This window comes from Psammomys obesus, unplaced genomic scaffold (assembly GCF_907164565.1).
Source record: "Psammomys obesus unplaced genomic scaffold, mPsaObe1.curated_primary_1811, whole genome shotgun sequence".
In the NCBI taxonomy this organism is placed as follows: Eukaryota; Metazoa; Chordata; class Mammalia; order Rodentia; family Muridae; genus Psammomys; species Psammomys obesus.
In genome coordinates, this window is record NW_026596134.1 from 21,643,728 (window position 1) to 21,668,587 (window position 24,860).

The window sequence follows — 24,860 nt, forward strand, 5'->3', positions numbered from 1 at the left end:
TGTGTGTGTGTGTGTGTGTGTGTGTGTGTGTGTGTGTGTGTGTGTGTATACAATCAGGGGAAAAAGAGGCCGCAAATTTGAAAGTAAGAAAGGAAAGGTAAATGGGAGGGCTTCCAGGGCTGAAAGGGAAGAGAGAAATGTTATAATTATTAAGTAATCACAGAAATAAAAAGTAAAAAACAAAAATGAAGGTTCAAGAGAAAGGAGCTGAGACAAATTGTTCTTTGGGGTATGAGTTTTAGTAGAAAATGTGTTAATACCACAGACAGCATGCATGAGAATCATCAGCAGAATGACACAAAGTGGCCTTCTCCTTAAAGTGTTCTGAGGGATGAGGGAAGGTCCTATACTACAGAGTTGATACATAGTTTGTAGTACGTGCTTGTGGATAGGTCATCTTTGATTCTTAGACATGGGGGAAGGGAGGAAGATTGCAGGGTCATAACAGGTGTTCCTGTCAGTAGCTTTCAAAGAGGGTGAGGATAGACAGGATGCAGGATGTATGCCCTCATCTGCGAGGCCTCAGACTCCTGATGCAACCAAGGGTCATGTGGCTGATCTAGGGACCCATTCTAAAGAGCATCCAGCTGACAACCATGAAAGATGGCTGTATGACACTCAGCTCTAGAATGTTTGCTGAAACTGTGATAAAGTCGTTGTGCAAGCAAGCCTTGTTAAGGAGCAAGAAAAAAGTTTGAAGTTCCTGGAGGCCACGTAGCAGCCAGAGGGCACTGAACTGACTTGGAGAGACACCAAATCCAAAGGTATAAAGAAAATAGAAAAGTAAAATAAACATCATTTTGGTGTCTGCAACTAACCATAGTTAGACTGAACTTCTGAAAACGGTAGAAGACTCCATTTCCCACCCAGAGCTCCTCTGGGTGAGTTGCTGACATTTGCTATCAAGAGAAGTCCAGTTGATTGACAACAGCAAACATATTATTATAACTTTTCATTGCGTTTATGTGGATCACTGTAAGAGCAGTGGTGGTGAATGAAGGGGGTTTGTAACAAACACAGAGACAGAAACATAATTAGCGTGGCCAGAGTTGAATTTGGCTTCCTTAACACATCTACAGAAATTTCATACAACTATAGCAATTATGTTCTCACACCTGGTATTAGAGGGAGGGAAGATGGAGTCCTTTCTGCTACCCTCTCTTATAGTATAGTCACCTTCTGTTTCAAAACTCCACTAGTAACACAATTCTAGAACCCATTCACTTGCTTTTGTATAACTTTCAGGAGATGATATAGACTAAAATACTAAGGAGGTTTACAAGGGAAACTGTGAACCCATAGCCCATCCTCTTAAACTATTTCTCTCAGCTGGACCAAAGTAGCTTGGGAAAGAGCCAGCATAGTCCACTCACTCACGGCTTTGGTGCTAAGGAATCCAGTGTGGCTCTTGTGGAGATGTCCAGCCTAACGCTAATTCAGGCTCACATGCACAATTCTGTCAAATTCCAAGCTTCAGTCAAGTTAAGCTATCATTTTGTTATCGGATTTCTCACTGATGAATGACATTTGATGTCTAGATATCTTACTTTTCTTTCCCTCTCTATTGATTCAGAATTTGAGTGTCAAAGAGGAAGGGTAGGTGTGTATCTTCTTGAATACCTTAACTTGAATCCAAGAGACTCACCCACATCTGAAAGATTTATTCATCACCTTAGATTTTCAGTATAGACTCTGCCTCCTCAGAAGCAAACTGGGAGGTGATTCAAAGAATTGCACATAAACACAGAAATCAGGCTTACATTTGATGAGCTTCTTGGTGGTGTTTTGACAGCTGGTGTCAAAATTATTCTTTTAATATAAGCAAAAATAAAATAATGGCATTCATTAAATATATAACTTGTAGTTAGAGCAAAAAATCAAAGTGCAAATAAATTTGTTAACAATTGAATAAGTAGGGAAAGGAATTAGGGCATGAAATTACTTAACATTGACTATTGTACTAGTCATGAAATGAACACAATCTAAAACTCACACACATGTTTTGAAACAATGAAGTGATTGACATAAGCACCCAATTCCAGTTTGGCTGTATCTCTTCATTGCAGATGTGGGGACCCATATAGAAAGTGATGGGGAAAGGGGCCACAGCATGGAGTCAGAGGAACTACAGGATGGTGATGTCTTTGTTCCCCTAACTCACATCCTTCCTCACAACTTCAGAGCCGTCTGCTAAAGAGCAAGAGCAATCCCATAGGATCCAAAGAGTTCCAAATGGAACCAGAGAGGCAGTTTTAAACTCATCAGAGAATTTTTGCAAAATTTTCAATGAGCCCATCTTCATTCAGGTTTGAGTACTGAGGAAATTCTGCCTTACCAGGAAAACCAGTTTCATTAAGCGGAATAAAAATATGCAGGGTTTCAGTTTAGAGAGAGAAACAGAGCAAGAAGTTGGATAAGTAGGCCTAGAAACACGAACAAGGGAATCCAAGAGCTTAGCTCAGAGCCACAGAGTCTAGGATGATGGGAGGAGGGTAAGCTCCTTTACAAGTCTAGGGCAGGAGGGGATCCAGCAATGAGGGCCCAAACTAGAAAGGAACTGGCTCAGTTATCACACAAAGAAGAAAAAAAATACCCTCATTCGCCTGTTACATGGATTAAAAACCAGCCATCATCTAGCTGCCTCCAAAATCCTATAGTAGTACCTCATCTGATAGAAACATAAAATAAACCCCCACTTGACATTTGAAAAGTTGGCCAAACTAGCCAAATATTACAGAATAAATCCACGTGTCATCTAACCCATATTAGTAACAGATAAGTCTGTGTGAGAGAACAGCCTCTGGACTTTGTCTTTAGACTAGATCTCCTCTCTCTTATTGTTGAGTATATGCCTCAGTTGCTCTCAGATTGTAGAGGAGAGAAAAATGACTTGGTGAAAGGCAATAAGGAGAAATGAAGTCTACCTGTCTCTATAGCCCATGTCCTGTGTGTGCTAAGCACCTCAACTATGTCATGTGTCATTACTACTAGGTTGTCGATGGCATCACTACGTTGCTTTTGTGGTCAGGTCACTTAGTGTTCAAAGGTGAAACAGTTTGGTTAAGGTCTCAACAGGGGGCAAATTGGGAACCTTCAATTCAGGTGTGCAGAGCAAACAGCCCACATGTTTATGTGTATACTCTAATATCTTTGCAGATTTTGATTCATTCTTCATCTCCTTGCCCAGAAAGGGAAACAGGCAAAGTTGATCTGCCACCATCACCATGTAGAAAATGCGAGTCCACACTACTCCTCCACAGCTGTGAATCACATCACCATGTGGCATTCCATCGAATTCGGGGTAATGGACTGGGCATCTCCCCTACAACAATGTTGACGCTTTGATCCTTTGGAGCACTGTCACTTCCATAGCTCACCAGCAGGTGACAAGCCATCCACAAACTACAACTCAGAATGATAATGATGATGAACCCCGGGAAAACTCTGGCCAGACCTGTAATTTCCCATGAGGCCAGAGCCCATAGCGCATGAGCATATAGGCTCAAGTGCTTTGTTGCCTGGACTTCCAGTCCAGATTCATGAATCCTTCACTGGTTTACCATGGGTATGCTTCTTAATTTTTTACACCTCCATTTCTCATTTGTGAATCGAATCTGAAGCTGCCCGGATTAAAGGTATGGGCACATACAATGTTTAGAAAGTGTCTAGGACCTTAATTATTGGCTAATAAAAATTACTCTGCAGTCAATATTTTTCTTTCTTTGAATGTTTTAATCATTTCTGTTTTACTCTACAAGCAAGCTCTTCTTACATAAGGGCCATTCTAGAGCTTTCCAGGTATCCCATGGCATGCGGCGGAGGCTGAGTTCAGCAACTAGCAGAGGTACAGTGGGGGTACATGCTCAGTCAAATAACAGTGAAAATTATAATAATGATGTTAATAATGCTGGAGAATGCCTGGGGGAGGCATTACATTCCCTTTGACTTCCAAACACAGGAGGATAATTAAGTAAAGCAAGGCTTGTGAAATCTCAGGGAGGGGTTTTCCCATTTACATCACAATTCTCCAGCCTCATTGGATCTGAACATTTTTCCCCATGTCCTCAGCACTTTTGAAAAGCATGTGTTATATCATAACATGCCTTATAAAAAAATTCCTGAAGCAATTAGTGCATATTTAATTATTGGTGATTAGCAATGTACATTAGATTATCAAAGGTGTCATATAAGTCTTGCAATAAAGAGCTTCATTTGACCTAAAATTTCCTATTCTCACTTATTAACTTTTTATCAACATGTAGTAGTAAGTTTTTGTTGGGAGACTTTGACAGATTATAGTGTTTTTAGAGCATAGGTAGGGGAGAAAGAATGCAGTTTGGGCCAGGACAGTGAAAAGAGGGGTGAGTTTTTATGCTATCAAGAAGTTATGGGCCACGTGTATGGTTTGAGTACATTAGGTTGCTATTCTGAAGAGCATAAACCAAGTATTCTTTTAATTTGTTTTTTGATAATAGAAGTCCAGTGCAATCAATCAATCAAGCCTTATTAACTGTCAACTGAAATTAATACCTTTCCAAGAATATAATTATATGATAATAAGTGAAAAACATCAGGTTGGAGACTATTTCTTTCTTGGCCTTTGCTGACCTTGTGAACCTGGCCTATTCTTTGTCATTTGTACAGACTAGTTAGAAATTTGGCACACCTTAAACAGCATGAAAATGATTACTAAGCAAGACAATAAGATACCACTTATAACCTGGTGACTGTGTATAGATTCACTGTCTGATTTTATGAATTCTCTAAATTAAAATTAAACTTTTAAACCTCTTTTCACTGTTTAAAAAAAAAAAAAATCAACAACAAAAACACCAAATAAACAAACTAGCTCTTTTCCTCTTCCAATTTTCTTTTTTTTTTTTCTTTGTAGCTCCTGCCTTCCACCAGCACTGATGCAGGGGGTATGGCTGAAAGTAAAAGAAATTATTAATTTCAAATAAAATTACTGGTTGGCTCGGACATTCCAGTTTAGCCCTGTGTTCTAATTGTCAGTACTAAGAGAAAGCACAGCACATAATTACCTTTATTCCAAAGGTTCTATAAAGAACAATGAGCAAGGAAAGGGATTACTGTACCTTTAGTTCTGTAATTATTTGTGACTGTTCTCAGAATGTGTATTTTATGTTTTTCCAGGAAAATGAAAAGGACTCACTGCTGAGCAAGATTGAGGTGAGAGTGCCACCTAGTGGCAGCTATTTATAACAGGCTGTAAATTGCATCATTCTGGGATTTAACCAGCCAAATCCAGAGGAATTAGAGCTATCCACAACCTTAGAGCATTTGTGAGGCTTGTTTGACCTCACAGCTCATGGGGACAGCTTGAATGATTATGGAGAGCAAAAGTGGATTCTAAAAAAACATAACCCTCTTTTTTTAAAAAAAAAAAAAAAATCTCATTTTCTACCATTAAGTTACCCTGAAAGTCCATAGGTCAGAAACTATTTCCAAAGACTGAATTGCGTCTCTGTGGAGTTGGAGTGAGTGGGATAATTGATAGGACTCTGTGTGCCTTCTTTTTCTAGGAGGAAGAGTCAGCATGCCCTGGCCAGTTTCCTGAGACGTATTCCCCACCTCACCCTAACCCACTGGAAGAGAAATCATTTTCTTTTGATGGATTATGAAGTGCAGCAAACTGCTTCCTTCTTTGGAATCACACAGATGTAGATTTGAAGCTTAATTACACAGCTCTAACTTGCCTGTTCCTCTTCAGTAAAATGACAATAAGCACATTTATTTTGAAAGAGTATTGAATTATTGAAGATTAAAGAAACTGATAATCATAAAGCAGCTTTGATGGCATCTAATGCTGACTGGATATATATTGTGTTTTTTCTCTGCATAGATTTCTCTCTCTCACTCTCACACACATGCTATACTACACTACAATTACATTTAGATTCCAGAAGTAATGAAGATCATGCGTCATAAATTAGAATTAAATTTTAGAACCTACTCTCACAGAACATTAATGATGGAAAGGGCCTTAAAAATAACAGAGGTTCAAGTTTCAAGTTGGGGAAATGAAGAAAATGAGATTTCTTCTATCTATCCCAAAGGCATAAAACAATTTACCTGGCACTGATTGTATTAAACTCAAGGCTTCCCACCATCTCAGCTGTCTTGCTCTTCACCAAAGGTATTGGTTAGCGACAGCTGGGGCTACAGACTATTTCAGACAAGGGTCAGGAATAGCAAGGGGTTTCCAAAACATCCCCTAGGAAGTTAATGTCAAGGCTAGATCAGAGGCCAGCTCAGATGCCAGCAGAGTCCCATCTAATTGCCCTGTGCTGCCCTGAGTTTACTTTTCTTATGTGGATGTGAATTCAGCATACTGCGTACTTGGATGCTAGGCTGCAGACTCAGGACCGTTTTAATTAATTATTTAATTAATTAATTTTGATTAATTATAACTATCCATCATATTCTGATAGGGAGACTACCTTCATTAGCCAGTCTTTAAAATAAATCAACCCCAGTTGGTTGTTTTCTCCTCTGGTTGGTGGTTATTATCCCGTCCTCTAATACCAGAATCTCAAGACATATTCCTAACATTTTCAAATATCAGTGTTCTTTCGAATCTACTCAATTAGTTTAATGATAGGAAATGGGTCATTGCTGTGTACCCTTTATCTTCTACTCTTCTAGCACTTTGCTGACAGATAACACCTATGCATTGTGTGAGACTATCAGTGTTCCTGTACATATGTATGGATTTATTCTAAACACAAACTCCACTCTGCAGAGGATTTGCCTCTTTGAGTATTCTATCCCCCCCCCCCCATAACAATGCTGGATAGACACAGGTGCTTAGTGAATAACAATTAAATAGATGAGTTGCCAATTAAACCAAACATGTCCAGCACCCCCTACCATACACTCTTCTAGTACTTATTACATTCTCCGTGACATTCTATGTTTTTGGACTGTCTACTTTCTTCTCTGAATGAGCAGTTTGTCTGCTGGTGGAGAGAACAGTCACATGGAAGGTGATTGATCAGGGATTTTAATTATTAGTAATAGAGGGATCTAAAGAGCTCTATCCCTGTTCTCTGGGCATAAGCTACACAACAAGGAAGGAAGGAAGGAAGGAAGGAAGGAAGGAAGGAAGGAAGGAAGGGTGAGCCTGATGAGAATAATATTGCAATAATAGGCTAGCTGTATACTACAAGTTGAAGAAAAGGGATTGTGAAATTCAGAGGAAGGGGAAATTTTTAGTCCTGCCTTTGCTTGTCCATACAGACTAGTATGTGTGACTTCTATTAAACAAAATGGAAAGTTTCAAAGGGGGAATGGCGGACAAGACAGTGAAAGCAGAGGCAAAGCTCACCACAGTCACACTTACCCTCAGCCACGTCATCATCCACTGTTAACTTAAGGCTTTTTCCTCTCCGCACTACCCGGACAGTGTGCCACTCATTGTCATTGAGCTTCTGCCCTGCATACAGGGTCTCAGGTCCTTTGCCTATGAATGGTGGTAAGTGTCAAAAGTTAGAGCCGGTTCCCAAAGTACTGCTCATGGATCAAGTTTGTCAAAGCCACACTGGTGTATATGACCCAGGACAGCCAACAATCCTACTTCCACTGATCTTACTGAACCCTCTACATTAATCTCCAGAAGCAGGCATCTCAATTAAAACGCAGAGGACATTCATCCATAATGAGGGAAAGAAGGACCCTCTTTTATTCATAGTTACAAGATCTAAAATACTAAAGACACTTGAAAGATTTGTAGCAACTAATCAGCTGGCTTTTTTGACAAGTCTTAGCTATCAGAAATTCATCATATTTTTATTTGTATTAATCTCCCATTTCTCTAAGCATATTACACTAGTGTGGTTTATACAAAATATTTACCAGGTGGATGAGAAACAAATCCTTGAGGTCTATCACCTTCACTTGGCATTTCCACTACCCACAGTCCTATCAGAATTTAGCAACTATAGCAATCGTAACAGTAAGCAACACAATAGAAATTGTATCTAGGTTTAAACACTATAAATAGCACTTCTAGAGTAATATGAGGGGCCCCAAGCTTTTTCTCATTGTTCATCATCCTCCAAAAAAAGAAAGAAAGAAAACAAAATGAAAAACAATCAAAGGATCCAAAGAATGAAATGATATAACATTTCAATAATGATTTTAAACACTGCTTCAAATAAAGCACCACTAGGTAACAGCATAAACTAAGCCATCTCAAGAAACCCATGTTAAAATAATCAAGAGGAAATTTAAGTTTACCTTATGAAGGGTCTGGGAAGCAAGGAATTATGGCGTTTAACGGTAAAAGACCGCAAGATCTTTTGAACAGGGGGTGTTCAAGTGTTCCCTTTAGTAAGAGAAATTAACTCCAGAATGCACATCACCATTGGCCCAAGATAGAGATTTGAAGACAAAGAAGACTTCAGAGAAGATGTGGTCTTAGACCAAGCTTCCCCTTGGTGAGGCAGAGAGCACAGTCCATGCAGAAGCTGGTGATTGAGTGTTTCTAAATGAGTCAGTTAATACATGGACAGTTTTGTGCTTAAGATTGACTCAAAATATATTAAACTATTCAAGGGATGAAACTATGATATATTATTTAGAAAAGAAAATAACAATATCACCCAGACAGGGAGCTCTAGGTAATTTTAAGTTGTAGCTTTTAAATATCGAGGAATTAGTAGTCTTACTTTGGCTGGCTATAAGAGTTACAGAAATTGTTAAAGTGAAAGTTATTTTTCCCCTTGAACAATAAAGGCTTTAGAGTGAAGAATTTTATTTTAATTTCACCAACCAACATGCAACACAAATGAATAAGAATCTGGAACATTGAGTGACAAAACTTGAATTGGATCCAGTGAGCCTTAAGTCAGGTACTGATGACATGAAATAGCTCAATGACTCTTAGGAGAAGAATTTGCTAATAATCAAGTGTTATTTAATCTCATCTTTGCCTCTCAAAATTGCCTTAAACTCACACACTAAAATAGAACTTCCCTCTATATTTCAACTCCCTAGACAGACCCATTTATTATCTCCTTCAACTCAGGCCTCAGATGACTGCAGTGTAGCTTTTCAAACCCCTCACTGAGAGGGCATTGGAAAAAAATGGACCACATCATGTGAGTGTTTTTTTATAGCAAGAACAGATGTTCTTAGAACAAACAATCTGCCTTTGTGTTTTTTTCTTTGTTGTTGTTGTTTTTATCCTCTTCATTCTACATGCAAATGCTGAGATAAGAAAGAACAAAGCAAAGATGGATACAGAGAATATTGGCTATGGAGGCTGAACTGTTTCAAATAGATATGGGCTTTTTGAAACACTTCTAGAGGTAGCATCTGTTCTTTAGGCAATTTTTTTCACATCAGTTAATTTTTATGATTGGGAACAAGATAAGAGAGAGAATGATAAGCACAAACACATTTCAGGACATTGCTACATAAGCATCATGTTAGCGACAGATCAGTAAAACAAGCTTTGGTGTTGCCCAAAGTGCTTTCAATGAAGCTAGCTAGCATTTTAGAGGAATGGCATTTAAGGTATCCAGCAAACATGTATGGTGGCCAGATGAAAACACAAATATTCCACTTTCCACTTAACTTTAAAGCATTAGAATGTGACTTCCTATAATTAAAATTGTGGAAAGATTAATGGAACTTTTCATGCCTTGCTATTTCCAATATCACTAATTTTCATTACTGTAAGAGTATGCGTGTGTGTGGTGAGGGCAGGGATGGGATTCACGTCAACTAAAATGATAGGGAATCTTATGCAATATTCATTTTGAAGTAACAAATTGATAAACCTCAGTGAGCTTCTGTAAAACTCATCTTATAGAAGTGAAGTGTCCATGGCATTCATGCTTAGTCAAGCCAAATGGTCTAGTCACCATGCTAGTGGGAAGTGATTCTTAAATTTAGCTTCAAATCTGGGCAAACATAGAGGGGGTATCCAGTTAACCTGCACTCACAAAGGGGGTTTAGTAGGTAAGTGAGGAAAGTTTGTACTATCACAAGCCAAAAGTTGAAATACACAAACTTAGGCTTGCTAACCTGAATGATCTAGTCCAGGGGAAAAAATCAATCAAGAAGCCCCTGAATCAGTATCAATGGAACAATGAAAGTAGGGTCCTTTCTTATAGGCAGAAGGTGCCCCCAAGAGGAAGGAAAAGGAGAAAGACATTGTTCAAGGCAGAACTGAAAATGAAACCACCAAGAAATAACAACCTTGGTTCCATAAATGCTCTGATACTGTTCTCTTTGCAAAAACTAAGATGATTATGATCCACAAAAGGACACACATTGGATATGCATGTGTCGAAGTGTTTCCCTTCTTTCATAATGTGCACAATAATAATCGATCTAAGGAAATACTGTGATTCTCTTTAAGCTTGGACATGAGTGCTACATCTAAACCAAAGAACCTAATCTGCCCTTATCAGTTGACTTTCCAAGATCATGACTCTTATGATAAATAGGAAGAAGCACAGAGGAGTCCTGGCATTTTGTAGGAACAGAGTGTCAAATTCTTCATTATGAGAAAGCAAATAGCCTCTAATGACTGTTTGGAGTGCTATCAGCAGAATGGCGACTCCCTCTGCTCCTGCTACAGTCTCACAGCGTTGTCCCTTTGAGGGAAGTCTTTGCCTCATGGAACATAGACTGATGAATGGAAAACAGAGAACAAGAAATGGCAGCTGAAAAACACCAGCCAGATTCTTTTCTGGAACACTACAGAAGCCCCGTGTCTTTAAGCAATGAGAATGAATAATAAAATCAAAACAAAACATCAAAATAAAAAACACTGCTGCTTGATTGGAGGAAGATGACACTCAGAAATCAGAAAATTCTTTCCTCTCTTGGCAGACCTACACATGGTGGACTTGAGAGTTTAATAATATTGAACCTAGTTAGGCTCTTTAAAAAACAGACTATTTATATTATATGATCTTTCTATTTCCTCCAGGAATAATATAGCCACAAAACAAGTTAACCCCAATATGCATTTTTGTTAATCTATTTCTATGACCTCACCAATTTAAGCTAAACACACTGGTTTTGCTCATATGCAGGCAGTAGAAATTCCTTCCATCTACCACAAAGGGCTGTTTTTGATAGCAGGAGGGGGATATTCAAGGACTTTTGCTTGCTGGGGTGGGCAGGGGTAGCCAACATGACTTTTCTTCACCTGTATTTCTCTATTTGTGTAAAACAGAAAATGATACCTTGGTTTCCTTAGGAGCCAAGTTTCACGTGTGTCGAAAAGAAAACTCCACAATGCACTAAACTGCAAGAATTTCTCCTTTAAAAAAAGTGTATATAATTCTATATCTGCATGGTATGGTAAAGGGATGTGAAAATGATTTGTTACGATAAAAATAAAACAGTGATGAACACTTACCTTTGTTTCATCAGCGTCTAGCTGTGACAAGCACTCTGCTGAGCCCAGAGTGCCTCACACTTTATCACCAGCCTTCCCAGAAAGAATAGATTATTTGGGGGTGAAGCAAAGACAAAGAAAGGAACTTAAGGAGGAGGATAAGGACAGAGAAGCATTTTTATTTTCTGCCTAGAGAATTTAAAAAAAAAAAACGTTGAGGATGTGTGTGATTTGCCTTTGTAAGTATAAACTTAATGGTTTTTCATAAACTCATTTCTAAAGCATACATTTTCCTAGAGAAACAATTGTAAGCCAGATTATGTGAAATTATGGTAGCAAAACAGCTCAATTAGATCACTTCATTCTCTTCAAAATCCTCAAGCTCCAGGGAGAGCACAGGAACTTTCCATAAGAGGGATGGAATGCACAGTTCTCACTTAAGTCCTCTATGGGGAGCCTTTTAGTGAGGTGGGAAGAGGAGAACATGACTCAACTGAGCACAGGCACCATGGTGGAAGTGTAGCTTCAAGACGAAAACCTTCCAGGGAGCCCAGCAAAACAGCATGTTCAGCAAGAGACCGTTCTTCCTCCTGTAGGGGTTACCCATTACCCTTAGTGTTTTCTGAGCTAATGCTACACAGCCATTCACCTGTGCCAGTGTGTTAGGGCATTGTCTACTACAGGGCTTAACAAGTGGTAGATAAGGAACAGTGAGGCCACACAACCAATGTGGTATCGATGACAAGATAAACAAAGTGAAAAAAGATCCTACATGGAGCTTGCTGTCTAGTGAGGGGTGAGGAGACCTGAAGAGACACAGACAAACTAAGGAATACGGCATAAATCTTGGAAGAGTCAAGTTCCATACATTTAGAAGGCACGAGATCCTTGTGCTGACAGCTAAGCACTCAGGAGACCAGGAAAGTGACACAGGCAGCATTGCCTCTTAAAGGAAGAGATGCATATCATGTTTTCTTTTTTCTTTTTACTCAGACGGCTAGGAATGGATAAAATTAATAGCCTGGTGACCTGTACTATCTGTAGGACCAGGTTAGACCCGAATTCAGGCTACACCTGAATCCTCTAGACTATCACTCACGTTTATCCAAGACTTCCTCCCTAGACCTTTATCTTGAACATGTTTCTCAGTCATTGGAACTGGGATATAACACAATACTTTTTAATAGCCTATGTAACCTCTGTGCTATCTGTAGGGCTGGGCTATTCCTGACTCAAACAGACTTAAAAATATATATATATATATATATATATATATATATTATTTTTTAATTTAAATTTATTTTTAAAATTTATTCACTTTATATCCCAATCATAGGTCCCTCTTTCATCTCATCCTGGTCCCCCCTTTCCTCCCTCTTCTTCCCTATCCTTTTCCCCTAGTCCACAGAAAGGGGGAGACTTCCTCCCTACCAATTGACCCCAGCCTATCAGGTCTCATCAGGACTTGCTACATGCTCTTCCTCTGTGGCCTGGCAAGGCTGTCCAGTCAGGGGGAAGTGACCAAGGAGCAGGCAAAAAAATCTATGTCAGATACAGCCCCTGCTCCCCTTACTAAAGAACCTACATGGAGACTGAGCTGCCTACTGGCTATATCTGAGCAGGGAGCCTAGGTCCTCTCCATGCTTGGTTGGTTCAAACAGACTTTTGTGTTTATTTCAGTCATTCTCTTTAGACCTTTATCTTGAGCATTGTTTCTCAGTCAATATAAAGCATCTTTATGGCAGAGGTCATATGTACATTGTAGAGTTTCGATGCAAGCTTCGCTTAAGCTTTGTTAACACATGGTATTGAATCAATTATCACCAGGAAACTTTTGTCCCAAATTGTGCTATGCTTAAATGTGTCCAAAATAAACTGCCCAGTGTCAGACTCTTGAAGTTTGAACCAACACCAGCTACTGAATCTTGTTGTACAGAATTTCCTTCTTGCCTCAGGAAGATCTATACTCTGCCAGCCCTGGTGTTTGCAGAGACATCCCTCCCCTCTCTGCACACACATGAAGAGAAATTAGAATGGGATAATTTGATAAAAAGTAATTGTGAAAAAGAGGCAAGTACAAATTACTGGCTACTTTATAGAATGAATCAGAAAAAAAATTCTCTATGTTTTGTTCTTGACATGAGTTCCTATTCTAACTGAGATGGTCAAACAAGGCTTCTCCGAGGAAATAGATTTGAGAAGAGTCCAGTGTGCAGATGCTCAAGTCCATGGGGTGAGGGTGTTGGAGGACCCAAAGAAGGCCCATTTAGGCTGAGCCTGTATACCAAGGGAAAAGTGGAGGAGAAGTAGGTGGTGATATGTGGAGAGTCCAAATGACATGAGATCATAGATGGTGTGTTATGCAATCTGAATACTGTTCTAAAGGCAAGCAGAAGCTTTGCAAGGGTAAGTGAATGTATTATGTAGTCTAATATACGTGCCACTTTATTTCTTTTCTGTTTTAATGTATATTTTAAGTTTGTGCTTGGGTGCCCATCCCTGTGTACACATGGAGAATCCAGAAGAAACTATAAAACAGCCTTCTCTATCATCTCAGGCTTTATTCCCTTGAGACAGGATTGCTAACTGAGTCTGGAGCTGACCTGGCAGTCAGTAAGCTCCAGCAATATTCCCGTTTCACCTTCATCCCTACACACAAAGCTGGAGTTACATGTCTGTTCTTTTTTTATGTTTTTTAATAGTCACAAATAATGTTTATTTTCTTTCAAGAGAATGTTAAATAGAAAAAGTAAAAGTCCACACTTGGCAGACAAAGTCAAACAAAAATGAACATAGTAGCAAATAGCAATGTCCAATAGTAGTGTTTTTAAAGGATGTAAGATGAAGGTGAAGGAACTGAGTTCTGACAACCAGTTTAATATTGGCAAACCTTTCAAAACATTCTACCTTAGACATCTCTAGACTCAGGGTTTCTGACTTGTAAAATGGTGACTACGTATACATGGTAAGATGCAAAGACCTTCATACAAAAATCCAATACATTCATGTTAGGATAAAGAGCCTAAAAGTATACAGGATTTTATGAAACAAACACTCAGGGACAATACATGTTGAAAAGGATGTGGAGAAAAGGGAAACCTCTTTCATTGATGATGAGAATGTAAACTTGTACAACTACATTGGAAATTAATCTGGTGCTTTCTCAGAAAATTAGGAATAGTGCTACCTCAAGATCCAGCTATACCACTCCTAGACATATCCGAAAGAAGATATCAACCATACAAGAAGAACATTTGCTTAACTATGTTCATAGCAGCTTTATTCGTAATAGCCAGAATCTGGAAACAACTTAGATGTCCCTCAGCCAAGGAATACATATGGAAATTGTGGTACATTTATACAATAGAATACTACTCAGCAATTAAAAACAAGGAAATCATGAAATTTGCAAGCAAAAAAATGGAACTAGGAAAGATCATCCTAAGTAAGGTAACTAACTCAGAAGCAGAAAGACACACATGGTATATACTCATTTATAACTGGATATTAGCCATATAACATAGGATAAATGTACTAAAATCTATAGTCCTAAAGAAGCTAAACAACAAGGAGAACCCTAGGGAAAATGCTTAATCCTCATTCAGAAGGGCAAACATGATAGACATCAGAAGCAGCAGAAGACAGGGATTAAGACAGAAGCCTACCACAGAGGGACTCTGAAAGACTAGTCCAGCAGGGGATTTTCAAAACAGATGCTGAGACTCATAGCCAAATATACGGCAGAATACAGGGAATCTTATGGAAGAATGGGGAAATAGAAAGATCTGAGGAGACATGAGTTAGTCCTCAAGGAGACTAACAAAGCCAAAAAATCTGGGACCAGGAGTACTGCAGAAACTGATGAATCAACCAAGGACCATGCATGAAGAATACTTAGTCCCCCTGCTCAGATGTATCCCATAGGCAGTTTAGTGTCTGTGGGGGCTACCTAGTAAGGGGGACAGAGACAGTCTCTGGCATGAACTCAGTTGCCTGCTCTTGATCACCTCCCCCTGGCAGGGTGGCCTTACTAGGCCACAGGGAAAGAGGATCCAGACAATCCTGATGAGACTTGATAGGTTAGAGTCAGATAGTAGGGGAAGAGGGCCTCCCCTATCAGTGGACTAAGGGAGGAGAATGAGGAAGGGTAGGACTGAGAGGAGATGAGGGAAAGGGCTACAGCTGGGATACAAGTGAATAAATTTTAATTTATAATAATAATAAATATTAAACAATTTTTAAAATTGAAACAGTACAATTTTAATATCTGATCTGGAGTTAGAGAAGATCGTTCATCTTGGAGAGCACCATTTCTTCATTTCTTCTTCAATTGCTTCCCCATACAGTTGACAAACACCAATGCCTCACAACTGTCGTACTTACATCTCAGGGACCTCTATCGCATTCACCATTCAGCCTTCTTTTACCACACCTTAAGACCTCCCATGACCCATAGAGGCAAGATTTCTAGGGCCAATGATACCCTGTGTCAGTGGTTTTCACTCTTGCTAATGCTGCAGCTCTTAATATAATTCCTCATGTTGTGGTGATCCCCCCAACCATGAATTTACTCTTGTTTCTACTTTGTTTCTGCCACTGTTATGAATTGTAATATAATCGTCTGACATGCAAATGGTGTTAGGCAACCCCCATTAAAGGGTGGTATGATCCACGACCCACAGGTTGAGAACTACAGCACTACATCATGCCTGGATTTTTATGTGGCCAATGAGGATTTGAACTCAGGTCCTTATGCTTGCAAACACATGCTCTTAATCAGCAAGCTATGTTCTCAATCCCCTAATTTAACATATAACAATTATTCTGGCTGTTATGGATCCAATGGATCCAAAGAAGCCAATAACAGACAAAACAGAATCATTTAAGAAGCTGTTAAAAGACAAAGGGGGAAAGTGATTTAGACTAAGGCCAGCAGTGGTAGTAGAAGTTATTTGTTTTACATTTCAGAAGCAGGGTCAACAATACGAGGAGACTGATTTAGAAACACGGTTAGGAGTAGGACAGAAAGTTGCGGGGAGCAACATAGAAATCATTGTCAACCCTTAGGTTTAGGTTTAACTCTGAGAATCTGTGTAGATATAAGCTCAACTAGAAAAGGAAAGTTTTCAGGAAAGGTGAGCCACAGCCGACCTAAGAAAATCTAGTGAGAACCTCCATTCAAATATCCCAAACCCGTGGAAATGCAGGTGTGTTAAGGTCCACCCATAACCTCAGAGTTCCTGCAGTGAGGTGGGAGTTGGAACCAGGGAACCTTATTTCTCTTACTTTGTTTTTTTTTTTTTTTTTCTATCTAGCATCAGTTATACTTGACACCAGGTTCTGACTGCTTCCTGCTGTAAATCTAGTCATGTCACTGATCCTTGCTTCCTTGGTTTAGCTTTCGCTTGGATTTTAGGTTACCACTGTCTGGTAAGTGAACCATGCTCTAACCGATGGCCCCACAACCTTGAGTAAATGCCAACACAAATTGGATTCAGTGAGTTATAAAAAAAATTTAAAAAGACACAAAATTGGAAGGGGTAGGAGAGAGGAAGTATATATGTGAGAGGTAAAGGTGAATATAATCAAAACATATTGCATGTACATATGAAATTCACAAATGAATTAATAAAAATATTACATTAAATTATTTTAAGATGAAGGTTACAACCCATTAATAAAACAAAAAGAAGTTAGTGTTTATACTAGTAATAACGGTGAAGGTTTAAAATTTGCAGAAGACACTTTCGGGTCCTGAAATCATAACCCTTTAGCTAGTCTCAGATTTCAGCCACAGCAGCAGGTGACAGCTACGGGAACCTATCTATAATCCAATGGTTTTTTAAAGTATTACAAGACAGAGTTCAGAGAATGCAGCATTTTTTTCAGATACCTTGTCATGTTTGTAGCATTTCCTTCCCACAACAGAAACTACCAAATCTAAGGTAAGGACATAGAAAGAAATTGTAATCTACCTTCAGGGGACCATTAAAAAGCCTATTAACTCATGAGCTTGATGACATTCTGGTTACCTTCTGTGACTAGAAGGACGAGCAACATGACAAATAATGTTATTATCTAGACACAAACCCCCCACCCTCATAAAATTTTACTTATGCACCTGGATATTGGGAAGCTGAGTTGGTGGTATTGTTATCCCATTCAAGTCCTAGCTTACTAAAGTGATGGGCTTTAATTTTTCTAAAGTAAGATGTATATAGGTTTGAAAACATCAGAAATTTTAGCTCTCCATCTCACTACACTCACTTTATCACACCCTCTAAAATTAAACTCACAAAGCAAGCACATAAAGGAAAAATTAAAAGCAAAGCACCAATAAACCAATTAAGACCATTTTAATTAAACTGCTGTCCCCTTTAGGTAAGGTCTCCGTGCAAAGGGATCCCAGCATAGTCTTTCAGTCATTCGTAAAGTATACCCACAACTATCTTGGGAATATCACTGAGTTCCCATGTCCTCTTTGTCTCTGTGCAACGGTTTTTGCAAAGCATGTAGTCGACTTTGGAACTGTACCTGCTTTGTCGATGCACTCTGAATCCCTGATTGAGATGGGACATCAAGCACAAGAAAACTCTTGCTCCCAAAGAGGGTGAAAGCATCACTTTCTATCCAGCAAGAAAAAGGGAGATGAGTTAACTGGTAAATTCAGGAGGGAGCTAGGGATAGAGATCAGAGGCACAGTCTCCGTGAAAGTGCATACTCAAAACCCTTTTTTCAACCCCCAGTCTCACAGGGGAAAAGTTCAGAAATTACTATACAGGCACTGTCGGCTAGTACCAAGGCCAAACATGAAAAGGATGCCCTCAAGGATCTCACAATCCACGGGGGAATTTGCAAAGGAAACAATATTTAAATTTAACATTTAGAGAGGTGTGACTGGGCTCTTGTCAACCTAAAATCCTGAGTTATGTACTCTCCTTTTCCTCTCAGATATTTCAGGCAGGTTTTGCATAGAACTTGTAAAGTGTTGCCCAAGACCTAAATATCATTATCATCCTCAACTCGTTCTTATTTTATTTTAATGTTCATAAATGTTTTGTTTGCACATATGACTATATATCACTCGCATGCCTGGTATCCACAGAGGCTAGAAGAGGTCATCAGATTCCCTGTAACTGGAGTTCAGAAGGTTGTGAGCCTCCGGGTGGGTGCTCAGAATCAAACTGGGTCCTTTAGAAGAGCAGCCAGTGTTCTTAACCACTGAGCCATTTCTCCATGCCCTGTTCTCAAATCTTAATAGAACTTTTCTTGGGTAATATTCTCATTTACTTACCAGGCACTAGGCTACTCGGGCATTTCTGTATGGCCAATTGCACCATTTTAGACTCGTGTTTTCTATCCCTTCTTATCAACCCTTTTCTAAAAGATCCAACCTTTCTGGTGGACTGCATTTCCTGTCTCATTATTTCAGACATCCTGTATGATTTGTCTCACACAGCTAAGGGAGAGAAAAATGGCTTGAGCCACTAGGAAGGTTTAAGAGCTACCACCAGGTATTTTCTTTTTTGTCACAAATTTAAGCTGTGACAGGCTGGGACTACTTTCCAGAGCCTAGAAAAGAGGGAGGGGCGGGAAGGGAGGCCATGAAGCAGTACCATAACTAAACTAATGAAAGTTAATGGTTGTGGTGCTATGATTTAACACTCTACTCTTTTAAGCTACTAGGTTTGTATAAACCTATACACTATAGCAGAACTGAGCCATGCTGATTGCTACACAAATCCACCTAAAGCCCATATTAAGGAAATGAGGCAAAAGAGGCCTGATCAATTTCCTGAATACATACAACTATTACTAATTTACATGTATGGATTTGAATCTGGGTAGCCTAAATCTGTTTTGCCCATAACTCCTACAACTACTGAGCCCTTGTCAACCAAGAGAAGCATCAAAGACTTTTAGGAGTCATAAAATTCAACCTCAGAATGAAGTACTCTGCGTGTGAGCTACAGGACCAAGATTATGAAACTAGGAAATCAATACATACAACACATATAACTTTAATCTTTAGGTGGGTTGAAGTTGAATAAGGTTGTGGGGAAAAATAAGGAACTGAAATAATATGAGAAAAAAAGAAACCTATGGAGAAAATTATAGAGGAAAAACAGATTAGGAAAAAATCTCATTATTTGTCAAATTGTACAGACAGAAATCTCCTGGAAAAACAGAACTCTTAAGGTCTTTACCTTTAAAAATGATTTTAGAACACACAATATATAAAATGTATAGAAAGAAGTATTTTAGAAATAATCTTCCCATTTCTTCACTGTAAACATACCTTCTGTGGCCTATATAGAAGCGCAAGTGCCATACTAAACTCATGTAGGACAAAGGAAGAGTCCTTGGTAGGTATAGAACAGCTCTGTCAGGCAGATTTCATGGTTTTCAGACATCTTAAAGAGTCTCCAGGCCCAGTGGTTTCTCACATTTGAATTTTCACACAAAGCATGTATAGATAACTCAGAAAATCTCATTTGAGGTCTCCAGGGTAGGAGTGGCTGATTCAAAAGATAGGGGTTTTTCTGAAGGCCACTTTACCAAGATCTCGGGTGTTCTCAGTCCAGATTTATTCTATAGGTTTCCTCAGATTGTTATAGCAGTATAGCATAAACTGTATGGCTATGATATCCCTAGGTCTGGAGAAAAGAAATCTGAAACTGTCATGAATGTTTTAGAACATTTCTTTGCCTCTGTCTACATTTGGTGGATGCTGGCAATCCTCAATGTCCCTTGGTTTGTAGGCACAGCTCCTCAACTCCTACTTCTTTCTCCACACAGTCTTCTCTTTGATGGACACCAGCCATTCCATTTAGAAACAAAGTGTAATTCAGCAGGAGCTCCACTTAACTGATTATGCCACCTCCAAATACAGTCACATTCTTTGGATGAAGACAAAGTTTAGGTGATACGATGCAACTCACTATTATGTGATTCCCTGATGGCACTTGGGAAACTAGAGAATAATCCTTTGGTTTACTGAATTGGATTCCAGGCTCCTGAACCTTGTGAAAGAACTTCCCAACAACAATGTAAGTAGAAGCTGAGGTCTTACTTGCTGCCCAGTATTCTTTGCTCTGTGAACTACTTCCTGTGGTTCTAAGAGGCTTTCCTGGATTCTAGACAGATCTGCTTCCTAGAAGACATTCATTTGTTTCTCAATAGCAGCTGTACTTCCTCCCAGCCCAATCTTTAATTTACGAGGAATCTCTTGAGTTTTCCTCTCTTACCCTGACTCCTCATTGTTCATCCAGTAGTGTTGTGCACTGACTCCTCACTCAGAGAAAAAAACAAAACAAACAAACAAACAAACAAAACCTTCCAACTAGAATCAGGGTCCTGTTTGGGTTGTGACTAAATTTTTCTCTATGCATTCTTGCACTTGATATTTTTATTAAATGAATAAATGAAATACCTTATTACATTCATAGATGTTAATCCAAAGCTTTCTTGCCATTACCAAAGTAAAGATCCCTCGGGACTAGGCATGGTCGCCAGTGACAGAACCCTGAGTTAGATCCTCAGTACCATGAAAAAATGAAAGTGAGACTCTCTTACTCTGTCAATTACCCCCTTACATTCCTGTCTCTATTCTTTGGAATCTTATTTTAATAAGCATCTTTTCTTTCCTTTATATTTAAGCTCATCTGTTCCCTCTTCCCTTCAAGCACCTTCAAATGTCACCCAGTCATAAGAGCCCCCTGGATGATGCCTGTTCTTGGCTTCCTCTCTCCATTTGTTTTGGCACTTCAGAGTGGCCCACACTACAGAGCACATTGGATTCCATGGACTCCTTGTCTGCTCTGGAGTGTTCATCCCTTCTGCCCTCATCCATTCTCTTTCACTAGCTAGTTACCCCCTGTGACTTTCTAATACTATAAAGGTTTCCAAATCTATGGATATCTTATGGTATTCTCTGTAATCACCAAACTTCACCAGTCACTCCCATCATCCCCACCGAGACTGCCTTATGAGCTTCCCACACTTGTAACTTTGATATCACCTATATTTTTTTCTTCCTCTGTATGCTAAGTAGTGTCCTCAGGGTCCCATCCTTTGTTTGCATTCCTTTCATGGGCATGACTCCTTGAAACTCTGATCAAGTGACATCAACTATAATTTGATTTTTGGCTTTCCCATTGCTAACTTTTATTTCTCAACTTTGTTGTTTTCCTGGTTCAACCTTTTCTAGTCTATTTCCTAGATATCACTTTTATCTTAAAATCTTCTCTCACATCACCATCTTATTTAAGATTATCTCCTTATAAAACTATGTTCATTTATTCTGTTTTTCATTGTTTTATGTGACTAAGACTATTTCCCCATTCTGGTTATATTTGACATAATTTTTGCTCCAAATCTTACACTGAAAAATTTTAAATGCATAATGTAGTGGACCTCAGTGAGTTTCTTCCTGCCATTTTCCTAATCTTTCATGTCATACATAAGAACACTAGAGGCTTCCCAGCTTTCTACTACTCACTGGAGGTCCCTTGCCTAGGGACACAGGTTTGGTATAAAGGCAGAGAGAGCTAAAAGATAGGGCTCACAAAAATAACATGGAAAGGTAAAATGAATCAAGAGTTGTAATTTAGAATACTATAGGCTGGTAACAAACTAGATAGTGAGGAAGGAGAGGAGCATTTGGAGAGAAATTGGGGGAGCTGAAATGTTTAAAATGAAAATAGTGGGGTTTTTTCATATTTGCAAAAAAAAAAATTTGTGTGTCTTGTTTAGACAAGCTCATGCATTGGCTCCAGAATTCTGTTCTGAAGTCTTATGCTATGTTGGATGCACATTCTACTACATCCTAAGAAGATCCATTCTATCTAGGCCCTCCCTGTTGTGGCTAGAATACAATCACACAAATCACTCTTCTCTCTGACCCAGACATAAGTATTTTCAGATTATCCAAGGCTCTAAATAATGTCTCCTCTCTTTTGCTAGTCGTAAGTCTTTTTTAATTCAAAAACTAAACTAGAACCTTGCCCGTTTTAAGAGGAGAATTAGACAGTTACAGAGATGGCCTGGGGATGCCAGGGTGAAGCGTCACAAAACTGTGAAGGAAACATTGTCACTGTATTTTAAAAATGATGAAAGTAAGAAAACAAGGATGTTAAAACATTTTCACTAAGAGTAACCTGGCTCATATATAGACCCCAAGGTAGGTGAATCTTAGAGCTAATGTTTTGCTGTTTACCTAAAGGACTAGAAGAGGATAATGGATGTATGGTGGGTAAGACTTAGACATAGGCTTGTGTGACCTATGATGTTTCTGAGTAAGTAAAGCTAAATGGATGGGAAAACAACCTGATATAGGGATGGCAGTGCTTTTTAGATAATATTCAGGTTGGCGAAAAAAAAAAAAAAAGAATAGATATTTAAAGTGTTAGAGAATTGTAGGGAATGCCATGAATGAGGGATGATAGCGATCTATTGGCTCTAGGCCATGCCAGTAGGGGAGGAGAATTATCTATTTATGTATTTGCGTATGGCTTAACTCGTATTGACTGATGCCTGAATAAGATACCAGGGTTCTATTGCTCACTGAGATAGGCCCTCCTGGTCTCAATCAACAGGCTGTTCTGTTTCTCCACAAATTATGGGCTGAAATGTACTATGAGTCTAGACTATGAGGCTAGAAAATGTACTGATTTTTATATTTATGCCCAGCATGTTGGAAAGATGATTGTTCAACGTACAGTCAGACAAGCCTATTTAAAAGGCAGCTAACAGGTAGAAGAATTGAAATTCAAATGGTTGTTTGCTCACCATATTGAAATAACCTATTTGAGGCTACGTGTGCTTTATAGATTCTTAGTCATATCACACTGAGGCAGTTGTAACCTTATATATTTCTTTTGGTGTCAGGGGACAATGCAAGGATACAAAGAATGGTATATAGTAAATGATGAACAGGTTTGTGCTATGTGTTAAAACTAATTGGCCAAAAACATCTCCTTGATAAAAATAAATAAATAAATAAATAAATAAATAAATAAATAAATAAATAAATAAATAAATAGAACTAAGTGGGCAATTAGTGGGGTAGACTTATTGGAAGAAATGAGTAAAAACGCACCTGTTGAGAACATGCTCTTTATTGGAAAATGAGTGGCCGCCCCACCAAGATGGTCTCTTAATCTCAATGTAGTTCTTGTAAACCCCGCCCCTAATATCAGGAGATGCTAATTGGGCAGATATAGACCAAGACAGAAATACTGTGTAACCAAAATTCAGATGATGTATGCTTTGTATCCCACAGCATATTATCCTAAAATGGCTAATCTGTTTTTCTCCTTGCTTTTTTTTTCTCTCTTAGGTTTAGATGCTCATAATGAACCATATAATTATGATCTTCACTTGGCCTATGAGCTTTTCCATCACATGAACTTTGGAGAAAACCTAACTGAGGGTATTTGCACTATCGAGGTGATTTCCTACATGTTATCATGTATAGATACTGACCTAGTCTGATTATCATTTTAAAAAATAGAAAGAAAGAAACATTCTGTTACAAGTATATGCAGCCTTGTTATTAATATATACTCCTGTTATCTGCAAAGTTCAAACTCAAGAACTACACAGTAAAGTAAAAACAAGGAAAAAAAGCACACAACTCCACAAACTGTTGTAAAGTAGATGTATAGCATAGTCGTATGTTGGGCCACATTCATACATGTGGCCTCTGGTATGAGTTATACAGGTGTGACTACTCTTTAAAAATTCTTCAAGACTGAGAAGTGAGGGTAAGGACAGAAAGTTCTCTGCTGCCTGGTCCAGCCAAAGAGAGGCAAGAAAGCTTTCCTAGAGATTTCAATAGTATCTAGAAGCCTCAGGCACACACACACACACACACACAGAGAGAGAGAGAGAGAGAGAGAGAGAGAGAGAGAGAGGAGAATATGATCCAGGGAACTGAATCCTAAATTGTTAAATCAAGATAAACAAATTTGGCAGCAAATTTAACCTTTAAGTCACTGTGTGACGCTGACATGGCTATATAGAGAATCTCCCGGTGACAGCTTCTTCTCCATGTCTACCATATTCTCAGGAGACAGTGACTTTCAGCTCACTTTCTTTCATTTTTTTTCTAATGAATTTTCAACCTAATGACAAATATAATATTGTTGTAGATTTTGCAGAGGGGAACAGTTATTTTGGGGCAGCAGATCATACAATGTGCAGTTCCAAAGGGTAATTGCCCAAGCATCTAGCAGTCCTGTTTCCTGCCATTACGATGGAGCATTTTTCCTTTTTAGTGATAGCAGGAAAAACACTCTTGGAGATTTTTCAATTTGGTTTCAGAAATTGATAACACATTGCTGTCTTGAGGCCACAGAGACTGACTCATCCTGTTTCTGTGCCCAGGGGCCATCTACATAGCCCCAGGATGAGACAGGGAAATATTAAGGACTAAGCCCAGCGTGGTGCTCTTTTTCCACAAAACACTTGGGCCTGC

At 38.9% G+C, this 24,860-nt stretch overlaps 1 protein-coding gene across 1 annotated transcript in view; it reads right to left on the reverse strand.

The window, feature by feature from the left end:
* Nrxn3 (neurexin 3) overlaps positions 1-24,860 on the reverse strand; it is a 1,537,891-nt gene that overhangs the window by 770,847 nt on the left and 742,184 nt on the right. The window contains exon 11 of the mRNA XM_055593211.1: positions 7,364-7,483. Within this exon, the coding sequence (XP_055449186.1) occupies positions 7,364-7,483 (120 nt within the window). The remainder of the gene's footprint in view (positions 1-7,363; positions 7,484-24,860) is intronic.